The sequence below is a fragment of the Leucoraja erinacea genome, chromosome 22 (assembly GCF_028641065.1).
Source record: "Leucoraja erinacea ecotype New England chromosome 22, Leri_hhj_1, whole genome shotgun sequence".
Lineage (NCBI taxonomy): Eukaryota > Metazoa > Chordata > Chondrichthyes > Rajiformes > Rajidae > Leucoraja > Leucoraja erinaceus.
In genome coordinates, this window is record NC_073398.1 from 16,343,034 (window position 1) to 16,358,145 (window position 15,112).

Genomic DNA, 15,112 nt, shown 5'->3' on the forward strand with positions numbered 1-15,112 from the left:
TATGCAATGGTATATGGACACACTGATCTGTTCAGTATTCGTGCCTACTATGTTCTGGTGTGCTAAAGCAAAGCAAGAATTTCATTGTCCTATCAGGGACACATGACAATAAAACTCTCTTGAACTCATGATGTACTGGGTGACAGTAACCCTTATCCTCTTATATGTTCCGAGAGCAAGACTATCGATAGCGGGCATCTCAAAGCACTGCAAAACACCACCAATGCTGACTGTAAATCTTCCAAATTCAAGTCAATGATTTTCCCAGGTGTATGTCCCCAACACCAAGACCCTTGTGTCTTTCTGTTGGCCTTGTTGGGCTGGCCAGAGCGACCATAGGATCCTGAAATAAACACATCACTAGATAGACCAAGGAAAACATTTTTGGTGTTTAATGTTGCCATTGAGCAACGCTACATTTCTACTGGTGTTGGGAACCTCTGGCCCTCATCTACTCAAAGTGAATGAGGAGTATCTAGCATGATATTGGAAACATCTAGGCCATGCATCAGAAGCATACCAAAGCCCTTCATAACCACCTCACAAACTACTCTGCCAACCTTCCTGTCAGCCTCTCCTTCCCCCATCTATGCAGGAATCTGATTTCACCTCCAGCCTCATTATCAACCTCAGGGCCCACAAACCTGTAGTGGAAGCAAGTAAATGTTTATCCCGAGGAACTGTCTAAGAAGAAGAAATGTATTGGAGTAGAAATACTGATGTAATCATTTTTTAGGGTGCATTATTGTAATATAGAAAACAAAATATGTAATATAGAAGACATAAATACATGTACTTTCCTGTATTTATGATGGAACATAAACTATCAGTAAGAATAGCATAAAGAATTAACATTGTCTCCAACTTTCATTACCTTTTGAGCTGTGATATGGTGAGAGTTGTAACTCAGCTGCAGTTAACTGCAGTTTTCCAGGGTGAGGAAAGAAAAAAAACACCCATTGTTCGAAGGGCCGAATGGCCTACTCCTGCACCTATTTTCTATGTTTCTATGTTTCAATGTTCCTATTCTAACTCATTATTTGTGTGTCTGTTAGAAACATTGTTTGTAGAATAGAATCAGGCTCAGTTAATATAACATCACTGCCTGCTCTTGCCCAATGATGGACAAATTCCCCCACAATTATATTTGTGTATTTTTTTTTCTTCTTTCTTTTAGAAATTTTATATGCAATCTATGTACAATTTGAGTATATGTGCCTGTGATGTTGTTGTAAGGTATTCATTGTAAGTGTACCTCATTATACTTATTGACAATAAATTTGACAGACTTGACTTTATTCGACAAAATGGTTTGTTTTTATTTTAAAATGTCATATTTAATATTAAAACATCATAAATGCAATTATGCTTCATTTGTTAAAATTGAGAACATTTATAAAAAATACTCATGGTTTTGGTACTAGGTCCCAGAAATGGAACAAAGATTATTCAATGGACCACAGTTGTCATCCAATATACAACCGTTGGTAATCCCTAAATTACTGACCTCTAATTTATGATTTCATTTACATCGCAGTGTTCGCTTCTTGGCACCCAGCGTTGTTGCGAAATTATCGCTCGGTTTGTGCTGAGGTAACTTCTACCCGGGCACAAAACGTGATGTACTGTATTTCATCCATCTCCTCAGGCAATTCTCATACGTATTCTATTATCTTGGACTGATCTTTATCGTGCTTGGAACCACCACCTTCACCTTTGTTACCTTTGCATTATCCGCTCACAGCTTCCTCATTCTCACCAAGAACCACGTACCGGAGCAGGACACCCGACCCACTCTTGTACCTATCTTTGATTTAAACTTAAGACAGACACAAAACAGCTGGAGTAACTCAGCGGGACAGGCAACATTTCTGGAGAGAAGGAAAAGGTAGGTAGGTGACGATTCGGGTCGAGACCCTTCTTCAGATTTAAACTTGCCTGCTGTTTTAAAACCAGGAAGGCGCAGTGGAATCGGGAGCAAAAGATAATTCTCTTTTTTTTTAAAGGGAGTAAAGTTTCCGGGAGCATGATAGAGATGCGACCGTCCACTGAGGGAGGGCGGGCGAGTGAGTGAGTGGGAAAACCTGTTCGGGGGCTGGAGTGGATGGTGTGAGGCTGGAGTGGATGGTGTGTGAGAGACAGAGGGGGGCTGGAGACTCCCGCTCCGTACTCCGCGCTCCGGGCTGTGGGAGCGGCCGGCGGTGCTGGTGTTTACCTGAGCGGCGAGCGGTGTCTCTGCCTCGGAGGAGGAGGAGGGGGAGCGGCGGCGGTGATAACAACAGCGACAGCGGGCGGGCGGGGGTCAGCGGCGGAGGCCGGAGTCTCTGCTGGCGTCGCCGAGGGTCAAGCGGCGGCGGGCGTTAATGAAAATCAGCTCCGATTTGCGCCTCAGAGCCGGGTGAGTCTCGCCTTTCGGAGACGCGACGGTTGGCTGCTGCTGTTCTCGAACCTTCGCTGGCAGCACAGGGGGGCAGCAAACAAACCCCCCGGGCACCGCCAGGCACCACTCCCCGGCTCGGCCCCGGGCTGCTGCTCACCCCAGCAGCGCCACACGGAGGCAGCCTCTGCCAGCCCGCCATGTGCGGCCCAGCCAAGGGGAGGGGAGGGATGGAGTGGGGGAGGAAGGGGCCGCGGATGACTGGCACGGCGCTCATCTTGTTCACTTTCTTGTGCACCAGAGGCCCACGTTGTCCCCCTGACAACAGCTGGGCTTTTGCTGCAGGTTGTGGCCTTGTGCAGCTCCTGTGGGGGGTAAAGAAAGGTCAATGACCCGAAAGATTAATCATTCATTCCTCCAAATGTGACAGACTTTCTGCAAATTCCCGTTTTTTTCTGTGTTGATTACCACCATCTCCTTTACAACCCATCCCGTGATTTACTGTAGTTGTTTGGTGAAATGATGTTGTCGCCAGGCCTAAGATTTTGTGAAATATTTTGATAAAAGATGAAGTATTCTGGGTTTTTTTAAATGTGGGATGAATACTATTATTTAGGTTAAATCTGGCAAAACACTATTATTTAGGTTAAATCTGACCCTCTCTTTGGTTACTTCAAAATGTACATAAATCGGAAAGGTAACCCAAATACGAGTACAGTTTTGAATTTGTGCAGGAATTGAGGGCATATTTTGAGTATTGTACAATTGGAACGTGGCCATTAAGTGTAGGAAAAGATAAAGTGACGATTGATCAGAAGAGTATCAATGAAAATGGGTTTAAAATGTTTGAACATTTACATACAGTAGAGATTAAGGAGTTTAAAACGTATTCAAGGACTGTAATAAGTGGAACTGTTGAGATGATACTGAAAGATGGCTGCTTCATTGCAATAAATGTACGCCATGACCTTCTGGTGGCTAGGAGAGAGTGGAAAGCATGATCATGAGGGCTATTGGAATATAGCAGCATATGTCTGTTAAGGCAGATGTTAAAAAAAAAAAAATTGGATAATTAGAATGGGAGACTGAATGGATAAGGGACAGAAATCAGAGGACAGTTCTTGCTATTGGGCTCGTACGGTAGTTGTAAAAGTGTTTATGAATGATATCATGTGACTTGTCAGAAGAATAAGCACATAACAAACTCCATCATGAGCAATGATAAAAAAGTGATTTAAAAAAAATTGCTATTGACGAGGCATCATTCATAAAATAGTATTTCTAATGCAACAAAATATCTTGAGGTGTTTTACAGGAATAATATGACAAAATTAACATCAAATTATGAGGAAATAAGACAAAATGACCAGTAGTTTTTACAGACTGTTTTAAGGGAACTAAAAAAAGTGACCAGGTTTGGGTTTATTATTGTCATGGTACCGTAAAAAGCTTTTGTTTTGCATGGTGTCCAATGAAATCGGAAGGGAAGCATAGAAAATAGGTGCAGGAGTAGGCCATTCGGCCCTTCGAGCCTGCACCGCCATTCAATATGATCATGGCTGATCATCCAACTCGGTATCCCATCCCTGCCTTCTCTCCATACCCCCTGATCCCTTTAGCCACAAGGGCCACTTCTAACCCTCTTAAATATAGCCAATGAACTGGCCTCAACTACCTTCTGTGGCAGAGAGTTCCACAGATTCACCACTCTGTGTAAAGAGGAATGGGTGACGTTTTGGGTCTGAAGAAGGGTCTCAACCCGAAACGTCACCTATTCCTTCTCTCCTGAGATGCTGCCTGTCCCTCAGAATTACTTCAGCATGTTGTGTCTAACTTTGGAAAGGTACAGTGTGCAGAATATATACTTCTCAGCATTCATAGCAAAAGGATTTGAGTATAGGAATTCATAGCAATAGGATTTGAGTATAGGAGCAGGGAGGTTCTACTGCAGTTGTACAGGGTCTTGGTGAGACCACACCTGGAGTATTGTGTACAGTTTTGGTCTCCTAATCTGAGGAAAGACATTCTTGCCATGGAGTACAGAGAAGGTTCACCAGACTGATTCCTGGATGTCAGGACTTCCATATGAAGAAAGACTGGATAGACCCGCTAGAATTTAGAAGATTGAGGGGGGATCTTATAGAAACTTACAAAATTCTTAAGGGGTTGGACAGGCTAGATGCAGGAAGATTGTCCCCGATGTTGGGGAAGTCCAGTACAAGGATCACAGTTTAAGGATAAGGGGGAAATCTTTTAGGACCGAGATGAGGAAAACATTTTTCACACAGAGAGTGGTGAATCTCTGGAATTCTCTGCCACAGAAGGTAGTTGAGGCCAGTTCATTGGCTATATTTAAGAGGGAGTTAGATGTGGCCCTTGTGGCTAAAGGGATCAGGGGGTATGGAGAGAAGGCTGGTCCAGGATACTGAGTTGGATGATCAGCCATGATCATGTTGAATGGCGGTGTAGGCTAGAAGGGCCGAATGGCCTACTACTGCACCTATTTTCTATGTTTCTATGTTGTGTGACAGTTCCATAATCCACAATGAACTATTCCAGAGACAATGTTCTGGCCCTATCATTGATTTTAGGTCTAAACCCTATGCTAGGACTTATCATGCAGGATGTTGACATGAAATATGAATCATCACTTAGCCTCCGCAGATCCTGCTTGACCTGTTCAATTCCTCCAGCAGTTTTTTTTTTGTTGCTGCAGGAAGTGCAACTCTCCCTCAATGCTATGCCTACAGTATGTATAAATGGAAAAGCAGCTGCCGGAAACTATCTTAATAGTTTTGAGCCAGTCTTCTGCCAGTCTTGCCCTTCTCTACATTAGTGTAAAAGCAGATAATCAGAAGCTTAACCAGATTTATGTATTTGTTTCTCGGACTCAAGCAAAGCGATATGGTAGTAATGGCAGTAATGATGTGTTGTATCATCACTCCTACACAGATATTAGAGGTTTTGTAAGTTGTTAATGAAATGCTGCAAGGAAATGTTTAAAATACATTAATAGTGGGGTTATCTAAATAACCTGATAACCTAATTGTAGTCGCAAATTATTTGTTATAAGAACTATTTAAACAAGAGTTTAAGTATTTTTTAAAACTGTTTTGCCGTGTTTTCTTGCCAGTTACAACGTATAACAATGATATAAATTAATATGAATGGGCATTGTGGTGGCACAGCTGCTGGAACCACTGCCTCACAGCGCCAGAGACTCGAGTTTGATCCTGACCACGGGTGCTATCTCTGTAGAGCTTGCATGTTCTCCCTGTGACCGCGGGGGCTTTCTCCACGTGCTCCAGTTTCCTCTCACGCTCCAAAGACATGAAGGTTTGTCGGTTAATTGGCCGTTGTAAAATTGCCCCTGGTGGATGAGAATATGGGATAACATCGAAACGGGTGATCAATGGTCGGCATAGATCCGATGATCCAAAGGGCCTGTTGTCCAACTCTAAACTAAACTCTAAACTAAAATATTCAGTTTTTATGACGTCAAAAGAAATAAAATATCTGTTTTCATCATCAGATCCAAGTTATCTTAAAACAGCCAGTCAATTTTCATTACATTAATGTTATCCAGTATGGGTGGTCTCCACGTTACAGCTGTTTGTATAATGTAAATTTGTTCTTGCAGCATTCACAGATCACTACCCAAAAAATCGAGATAAAGAATCATATTTGATCTGGTGCAATTTACGTAACAGAAAAATGTAAATGAATAAACACAACATTTATTTTTTCTTCCCCCTAAAAAATAATTGTCCTTTGTAAGCTTTCAATGTAAGGAAAATGAGAATTAAAACTGAATTGCAAATATTAAAAATTAATAAAATATTTCATATACAAAATGTTCCTCTCGCAAATCTGCATGCAGTGTGATTTGATGAGACACAAAAAGGGGGCACTTTCATGCATTGCGGTTACCAGTGTAAGCTCTTCAACAAAGTATTCTATGTAAAAGCGAAAATGGCTTGCAAATGAATTAGGTATGCCTTTCTTTAATTGATGCTTTTTCCATTAGCCCCTCATTTGCATCAATGGATTCCTGCCCATAGGTTTCCATTTCCCTTTGTCATTTTTAACATGAGTTTAAACCAACAGCTTGTGTACTTGAGTACAGCACAGAAACAGGCCGATGATCCCTACTGGATCATGCTTCTATGGATGTTTTGCTCATATTAATTATCACCCCACCCTTTTTTCCTCTTATTTCTCTGTCAGCTGTCTATCACTACTTAGCTTTGACATTTCGGATTTGTTCATAATGTGGAGAAGATTATATTTTTGATTATTCTGAAACATAGATTCAAAATGTTTCTGAGGGATTGAAGTGCTATTTTTATTAGATACATTTAGCGAATATGCGATTTGATCTGTTTTTGTTACTTTGCTCATTATTTATGACATAGATTTGCATAGTCAGGTTTTATTGGGGGGGGGGGCAGGGGTACAGTGTGATGCACATCAGTGTAGTCTGGCAATACACTGAAAGACTTGCTTATATGATTTCCCATTAACATCCCTGGGACATCTCGAAACCCCCTAATTTTGTTTTGAAGCATAGTACGTATTGATTGGGCAGACTTGGCCATTGAATTGCACTGCAAAGGGTTTTGCGTTTGTAACCTAGTCATAAAGTAATTTAACAAGGAAACAGATCCTTCGGCCCATCAACACTAATCCTACCTGCCTGCATTTGGACCATATCCCTCTAAGCCTTTCATCCCCAGGTACCGGTCCAGATGTCTTTAAAATATTGTTATGGTATCTGCCTCACTACCTATTGTAGCAGTTCATTCCATAAACCCATCACACTCTGTGTGGAAAACGTTACCCCTTAGGTTCCAATTAAATCTTTCCCCTCTCACCTTAAACCGATGTCCTCTGGTTCTTGATTCTCCCGTTCTAGGTAAAAGATTGTGCGGTCACCTTATCTATTCCCCTCATGATCTTGTATTCCTCAATAAGATCACCCCTCATCCTCTTGAGCTCCAAGGAGTAAAGTCCTAGCCTGACCATCCTCTCCCTATCATTTCGTGGAGATGAACCCTCGGGTTCTGGTTACATCCTCGTAAATCTTCTCTGCAACATCATCCTTCCTATAGCCGGGTGACCAAATCTGACAACTGTCCAAATGCAGGCACTCCAACATTTTGCTCCAACAACATGTTACGTTACATCCCAACTCCTATACTCAATATGGTGACCGATGAAGGCAATTGTACCACTAGCCTTGTTGATAACCACGCTGCTCTGTGATGCCACTTTCAAGAAACTATGTATCTGCACTCCAACATCCCTCTGTGAGATATCATGAAAATAGACTACGGAGGTGGATTATTGTGAATATAGGATAGAGAGATTATGTGAAAAGTAAGATTAAGGGAGGGCAGGGAGAATTAAGATGATCTCAGCATAGGAGCACCGCAAGACTGCGTACTCCTCTACTCTCTCTACACCAACGAATGCACCTCCACCATCACCTCTGTCAAGCTTCTCAAGTTTGCGGACGACACAACCCTGATTGGACTCGTCCAGGATGGGGAGGAATCTGCCTCCAAACAGGAAGTGTCACAGCTGGTGTCCTGGTGCCGTCGCAACAACCTAGAGCTCAATGCTCTTATGACAGTGGAATTGATTGTAGACTTTAGGAGAGCTCCCCCTCCCCTCACACCACTCACCATCAACAACACCACAGTCACATCTGTGGAGTCTTTTAAGTTTCTGGGAACCATCATCTCCAAGGACCTTGAGTGGGGGGCTACCGTCGACTCCACAGTCAAAGAGGCACAACAGAGGATGTACTTCCTACAGCAGCTGAGGAAGCACAATCTGCCACGGGCATCGATGGTCCAATTCTACACGACCATTGTAGAGACTGTTCTCACCTTCTCCATCATGGTCTGGTTTGGCTCAGCCATCAAGCACGACACCTGGAGGCTGCAGCAAATCGTCCGATCAGCAGAGAAGGTTATTGGCTGCAACCTTCCCTCCATTGATTAACTGCACACTGCAAGGGCCAGGAAGCGAGAGGGCAAGATTATCTCTGACCCCTCTCACCCTGGCCACAAACTCTTTGAATCACTTCCTTCTGGAAGGCGACTCCGGACTGTCAAAGCTGCCACAGCCAGACATAAAAACTATTTTTATCCACGAATAGTTGCTCTACTCAACAGCCAAAAATCTGTAGCCTCCCTTTGATCTGGTATTTTGTTGGTTCACAATGCTTGATCAATGGTGTTTTATCATTAATGTTTTATTATTATTATTATTATTAATGTTTAGTGTTTCCCGAGTCATTCGTAACTGTCACTATGTCATGTTGTTACTTGTGGGCAGAGCACCAAGGCAAATTCCTTATTTGGCCATGTGAATACTTGGCCAATAAACTTATTTACTAATGTAGATAGCACGCAGCCAAAATTCTAAGTTTAAAACCTTTTTTTAAGCATTATACCTCTTACGCAAATGGAGTACCACTATTCTCTGGGAGAATGCCAAGCTGCATCAAATCTCCAAAGGAATTGATTCGATAAATTATATTTGAAACAACCTTGATCTGGTTTCACAATGCAGAAAATAAATATTAAGCTTTCACTGAAATTAGTTTTTCAACCAGGATAAAGTTTTCAACAAGCAAACTAATTTACCCATGAAGGACACATAATTCATCTACCATCTATCACTTTTTTCCCCTAAAAATGTAGAGACGCCAACTATCAGCCAATTAGTTAAAAGTGATGACCATGATCTATGACTATGATATGGTGTGCCTAGACTCAAAGCAATGTGGATTTTACAGTGATAACAGTTTCAAATCAATCCCACTAGCAACAGCAGTGTATTCACTGTAGGATTGATAAGGAAAGTCACCCAATTGTTTATTTTCTGGCCTTAAATGATGGTGTTACTGAAAGCCTGAAATAGTGGTGCCATTATATAGTTGAGAACTTCTTAACATGGAAGTGTCAGCATAAATACGTCTTGGGTCTTGCACTCTTTAATTGGACGATTGATCATTTCAGTTCAGAGTCTGCTATATTCAGAAATTCCAATCATCAATTAAACATTCCTCTTTTCTATTTTTTATCACTCCAACAAATAAAAGTCCCAACACTTTACCTTTAAACGCGCGCGCGTGTGTGTTCTATGCAGCTACTGTATGCACAGATTGAATTTGAAAACTTTCTCAACCTTTTACATGGATAAAGGAAGCTAACTCCCAAAGTGTGTAGCTTTCAAAAGCATATATATTTGTTCTATTTACAATGTCACTGTGGCAATTATACTCACCTTCAGTGGCTTGCAAATTAATTGACTTACGATTTGGGTCTTGCTTGATTTATAAAAACAACTTTGAATACTGCTTTAGGATAAAGGCTTTGATTTGAAAGACATTTGGATATAGAGATGGTGAGGATTTGGAAGGCTGATGGCCAAATGCAGGCGATGGAACTAGTCCATTGTGCAAACTTGGTTTGTATGGATAAAGTGGGCTGAAGGGCCTATTTCCATGCTGTACAGCTCTCTTTGATGAGTAGAGGAATGGCAAACATGTTACTTAACTTAATTGGTCGGCAAATCCAGAAATGTGTTGATGCAGTAGAGAGGTTAAAAACCCATGACAATTGTCCATCATGTACTGGGCTGCCTCACCCATTGGCTCCTTTTGTGTCAAAATATTAAAATTTAGCCCTCTGTTGGATATCTGTTTTCTGAAGTTCTAATGATTAAACATGTTTAGTTATGGAAATAGTCTTTGTGTTTGTGTGGGCCAATGTAAATGTAAATTAGATATGGTGTTCAAGTCTCTATTATGACAGCTCTTCACGCATAGGTGCACAACTGCTTCCTGTGTGCCAGTCCAGTTATCCTCTCTGACTTAGCCGAGTTTGAGTTTACTTTATTTCAAGGCATTTGCAAAGTATATTGATAACTTAATTTATAAAAGCATTGCTAATTAATGTTGCCAAATCAAGTTGGGTGCAGAAATGATTTCATCCCATTACTTGGCTCTGTGCATGCTAGTCTATCTATTAACCATCACCAATGCAAATCCCCCTATTAAAACCCTCTCCTAGCTCGTTGCATCGGATAAGAAGTGCAAATAACACTACAAATGGATTTTAGGTACACTAATTGGTGTTCTCTTGTATATTGCTGTGACTTGACCTCCAATTTGTCCACCAATCTTCAACATGTATTTGAAATGATCTCCACCACCAAGTCCCATAGATCTATTTAGTAATGAATAAATGTAACTTAAGTTATCAAACATCACATTTTCTCTATTTATAACATTTCACCTTTTTGTAATTTTAAGACATTGTGCATCCAATTTTTAAATGGAAGGAGCAAGCACAATAGCTGAAACTGGTAGTGGAATAACAATGGTGATGCATGCACTTGCTATTAAGAGCAGAAAACCAGAACCTCATCTGAGTATTTCACCACTTTTCAAATGTAGCAGCCTTTATCGGTATAATTAGCCATGAGAAGTCAACTGACGATAACATGAAACTATTTACACTAATCTCAATGTATTTTGAAATGAAACACTGAAAATATTATGACTTGTTGAATGAGCTGTAATTTAGTTTGTCGTGTAATACTAAGCTATAATAAGTTCATAGTAATCTTGGTTTCGCTATAAAGTCTAAATTTACCTGTATTGATTTTACACACAACACCCCGAATAAAAAAGCGAAAACAGGTGGATAGAAATGTTTGCAAAGTAATTAAAAAGAAATAACTGAGATATCACATTTACATAACTATTCAGACCCTTTACTCAGTAGTTTGTTGAGGCACCTTTGGCAGCGATTACAGCCTCAAGTCTTCTTGGGTATGATGCTACAAGCTTGGCACACCTGTATTTGGGTAATTTCTCCCATTCTTCTCTGCAGATCCTCTCAAGCTCTGTCCGGATGGCGAGCTTCAATGCACAGCTATTTTCAGGTCCCTCCAGAGATGTTGAAGTCCAGGCTCTGGCTGGGCAACTCAAGGACATTCACAGATTTGTCATGAAGCCACTCCTGCATTGCCTTGGCTGTGTGCTTAGGGTCGTTGTCCTGTTCGAAGGTGAACCTCCGCCCCAGTCTGAGGTCCGGAACGCTCTGGAGCAGGTTTTCATCAAAGATCTCTCTGTACTTTGCTCCGTTCATCTTTCCCTCGATCCTGACTAGTCTCCCAATTCCTGCTGCTGACAAACATCCCCACAGCATGATGCTGCCACCATCATGCTTCACCGTAGGTATGGTATTGGCCAGGTGATAAGCGGTGCCTGGTTTCCTCCAGACGTGACACTTGGCATTCAGGCCAAATGTTCAATCTTGGTTTCATCAAACCAGAGAATCTTGTTTCTCATGGTCTGAGAGTCCTTTAGGTGCCTTTTCGCAAAATCGAAGCAGGCTGTCATGTGCCTTTTACAGAGGGGTAGCTTCCATCTGACCACTCTACCATAAAGGCCTGATTGGTAGAGTGCTACAGATATAGTTGTCCTTCTGGAAAGTTCTCCCATCTCCACAGAGAAACTCTGGACCTCTGTCAGAGTAACCATCGAGTTCTTGGACACCTCCTTGACCAGGGCCCTTCTCCCCCGATTGCTCAGTTTGGCCGGGCAGCCGGCTCTATAAAGAGTCCTGGTGGTTCCAAAGTTCTTCCATTTAAGAATGACGGAGGCCACTGTGCTCTTCGGGACCTGCATGCTGCAGAAATTGTTTTATACCCTTCCCCAGATCTGTGTCTCGACACAATCCTGTCTACGGACAATTCCTTCCTCTTCCTGGCTTGGTGTTTGCTCTGACATGCACTGTCAACTGTAACACCTTATATGGACAGGTGTGTGCCTTTCCAAATCATGACCAATCAATTTAATTTACCACTGATGAACTACAATCAAGTTGTAGAAACATTTCAAGGATAATCAATGGGAACAGGATGAACCTAAGCTTAATTTGGAGTATCATAGCAAAGAGTCGAATACTTATGTAAATTTGATATTTTATTATTTCTTTTTAATTACTTTGGAAAAATTTCTAAACACCTGTTTTCACTTCTTCATTCTGGGGTATTGTGTGTAGATTGATGATAAATAAAAGATTTAATCAATTTTAAAATAAAATTGGAACGTAACAAAATGTGGAAAAGTGAATGGGTCTGAATTATTTCTGAATGCACTGTACACACACTAAGCAATTTGGTAGGCAAATTTGCATTGGCCTTATTAAAGGAAAATATGAAGATATGAATAAAGGTGTCTTGGTATATGTATATGTTCTTGTTGGGACTGCAAATGGGGTATTGTTAGAGTTTTTGTGCTTGCCTTGCCTAAGAAAGGATGAACTTGCCCTGCAGGAAATGTAATGAAGGTTGACCAGACTGGTCCGTGGGATGAAGGCTTCGCCATATATGGAGAGATTAATTATTCGCAGAGTTCAGGAAAATTAGAGATGAGAGACTATTTTGAAACTTACAGAATGTAACCGGCCGGATGATGGGCAGATCTTTCTGACTGAAATATTAGGTACCAAGGTGTCTAAGACTTGCAGTTAAGCGCAGGTCATGTATGACTTGCATGAATGTGGTGAATCTTTGAAATCCTGGTGGGATCTGTCGCTGTGTTCACGCAAAAATGTAATTGATTAATTTGTAGGTTTTAAGAGTGTCAAGGGATGGATGTGCAGGAAAACAGAACTCTATGTTAGTAGATGAGTCATGATCATGAGGAATGCCAGAGCATGTTTACAGCACCAGATAACATTCCCCTGCGCATAATTCCAATGATAACTAAACTCAATTCATTCAAAATACAGATTAGAAATCAAGTTCTGCCCTACTCCTTGCATCTATTCCTCTGGTATACTTGCTGTCCTTACACAAGATCTAATAAGACACAGATACAGAGGGTAGATTCACCAACACAATTGATGCAGAATTACATGATGCTTGCTCTCTGTTACCCGAGTCCAAGATGAATGGAACATTGGAGGACAGTTGGCATTTAGGACTCGTGTTTGCTAGGAAATCTCAAACTTGTCCCTCGAGCCACATGCTACCATAGATGAAATGAAATCTGCTGAAACAGCAACACTTGAGTGGCGCTGAAATTCCTTTAAATATTGCTTTATTTTCTTTCTCGGAGAGTTGGTGTTATGTTGGATTGACGTGTAGCTACTGTGTAATTGCAATGTTTATCAATTTCATACAATTGCAAACAACTGACAACGTTGCAATTTTGTGCAATGTTGCCAAGGGTAATTGTGTATAAACAGGATTATTTTCTTGAGTTAAATCAATTGGGGAAACAGTGAAATAGTAAAGAGATCTGTACAATGAGTGCTTCTTTTTGCGTATGGCGTGCAACTGGTTCTGTGTTGATCTTCAGTTTGTGCACGGCAGGTTGATTGCATTCGTCGAAACAGGGTGGACCACGTGAAGGTTGCAATCTCCCACCCCAATGAGTGCTTAAGATGCTGGTTAACTGATCCAAAATGGTAAATTTTAAAAATATTTGAACTGGAATCATTTTGTTATGCTATATTTTTCAAATAGCAAATTAGTTCAAATCTAATCTTCATTAAATGTCTCGTGTAAACTTTAGAGTTTTGTTATTTTATATCTGGATCTGAATGTTTTTAGCATTCAGATGGATAAAAGTAGCACTTGGATTTTCATGCCTATCCTTTGTTAAAATGCCAAAATTGACCATTAGCTCTGTCACATTTATCGCTGTTTGGTGCAGAAGCTTTAATAAACATCAACCCTTTGTTTTTTATGCAGGGAGAGCAAATAATAAATGTGGGTTAAAGACGAATTACAAAAGGAAAGGTTGGGTAATGATAATTGAAGAGAAAAGTCAATGCCTCCAAGCACTTATATTTATGTTTTTATTTGTGGCTTTTTGCTAATTATACTTCTGACTGGATTTCTGGTAGCCATGTTTAAAAGGCCATAGGGGAGATATGGGGGAAGGGGTGTATGTAGGGGAGTGTGTGTAGGGCAGGAGGAGGTATGTAGGAGGGTGGTGTGTGGGCTCAGCAGCTCCGGCTCCGAGCGCACTCACCGGCTGCAGGTCCCTGCTCCGAACTCAATCATTGGCTCCAAGACCTGGCGCATGTTGCACTCAGTGGCTCCCAGCCCCAGCTGCACTCATCGGCACCTGGCTCCTTGTGGTGGTCGCCGCCCCCGCCCGCGAACACAGCAGCCCGCAAACACGGGGAGGGGTGTGGGAAGGGGGGGGGAGGGATCGCAGCAGACGTAGCTCACCCTGCACCTTCAGCTTTCGGCCTGATGTACAGCTCCCGGTCCCACTCAGACTTCACTCGGAGGCTTCCGGTTCAACTTGGTCTCTGCTCGCATGCAGCTCATAGACTCAGCCCCGCCTCCGAGACTTTATTCTCCGCGGGTGCTGGAAGAGTCGTTACCTTCATGGTGACTGTCAGGCGAGAAGAACAATCTGCTGATCTCACGATTTTTTTAAACATTCATAACTTTTTTATTATTTCACCGATCGGAAAAAAACTTGGGGGGTGGTGGAGGAGAGGAGGGCAGTGAGTATAAGATGGTGAAAAAATCATAGCGATATAGGGTAGCGTTTTTTCTAAAATGTATTTACAGCATAGACAGGAAGTGGTCAAGATGAGACTTTTAGTAATAGTTTAGATGTTATTGCTGGTGTGATATGTGAAAAACAAAACCTGTTAAGATAATAAGGGTGTAAAAGTAGTT

The 15,112-nt window shown here is 41.6% G+C and overlaps 1 protein-coding gene across 5 annotated transcripts in view; it reads left to right on the forward strand.

Annotated features, from left to right (window-relative positions):
• The first annotated feature begins 1,568 nt into the window (after window positions 1-1,568).
• gramd4a (GRAM domain containing 4a) overlaps window positions 1,569-15,112 on the forward strand; it is a 104,714-nt gene continuing 91,170 nt past the window's right edge. For 3 of the 5 annotated variants that reach the window (XM_055653030.1, XM_055653033.1, XM_055653034.1), the window contains exon 1: window positions 2,242-2,398. In XM_055653030.1, coding sequence (XP_055509005.1) covers window positions 2,364-2,398 — 35 coding nt within the window. In that variant the 5' untranslated portion in view covers window positions 2,242-2,363. Of the gene's footprint in view, window positions 1,893-2,241; window positions 2,399-15,112 lie in introns of those variants that run through there. The other 2 variants (XM_055653032.1, XM_055653031.1) reach the window with 2 other exon arrangements.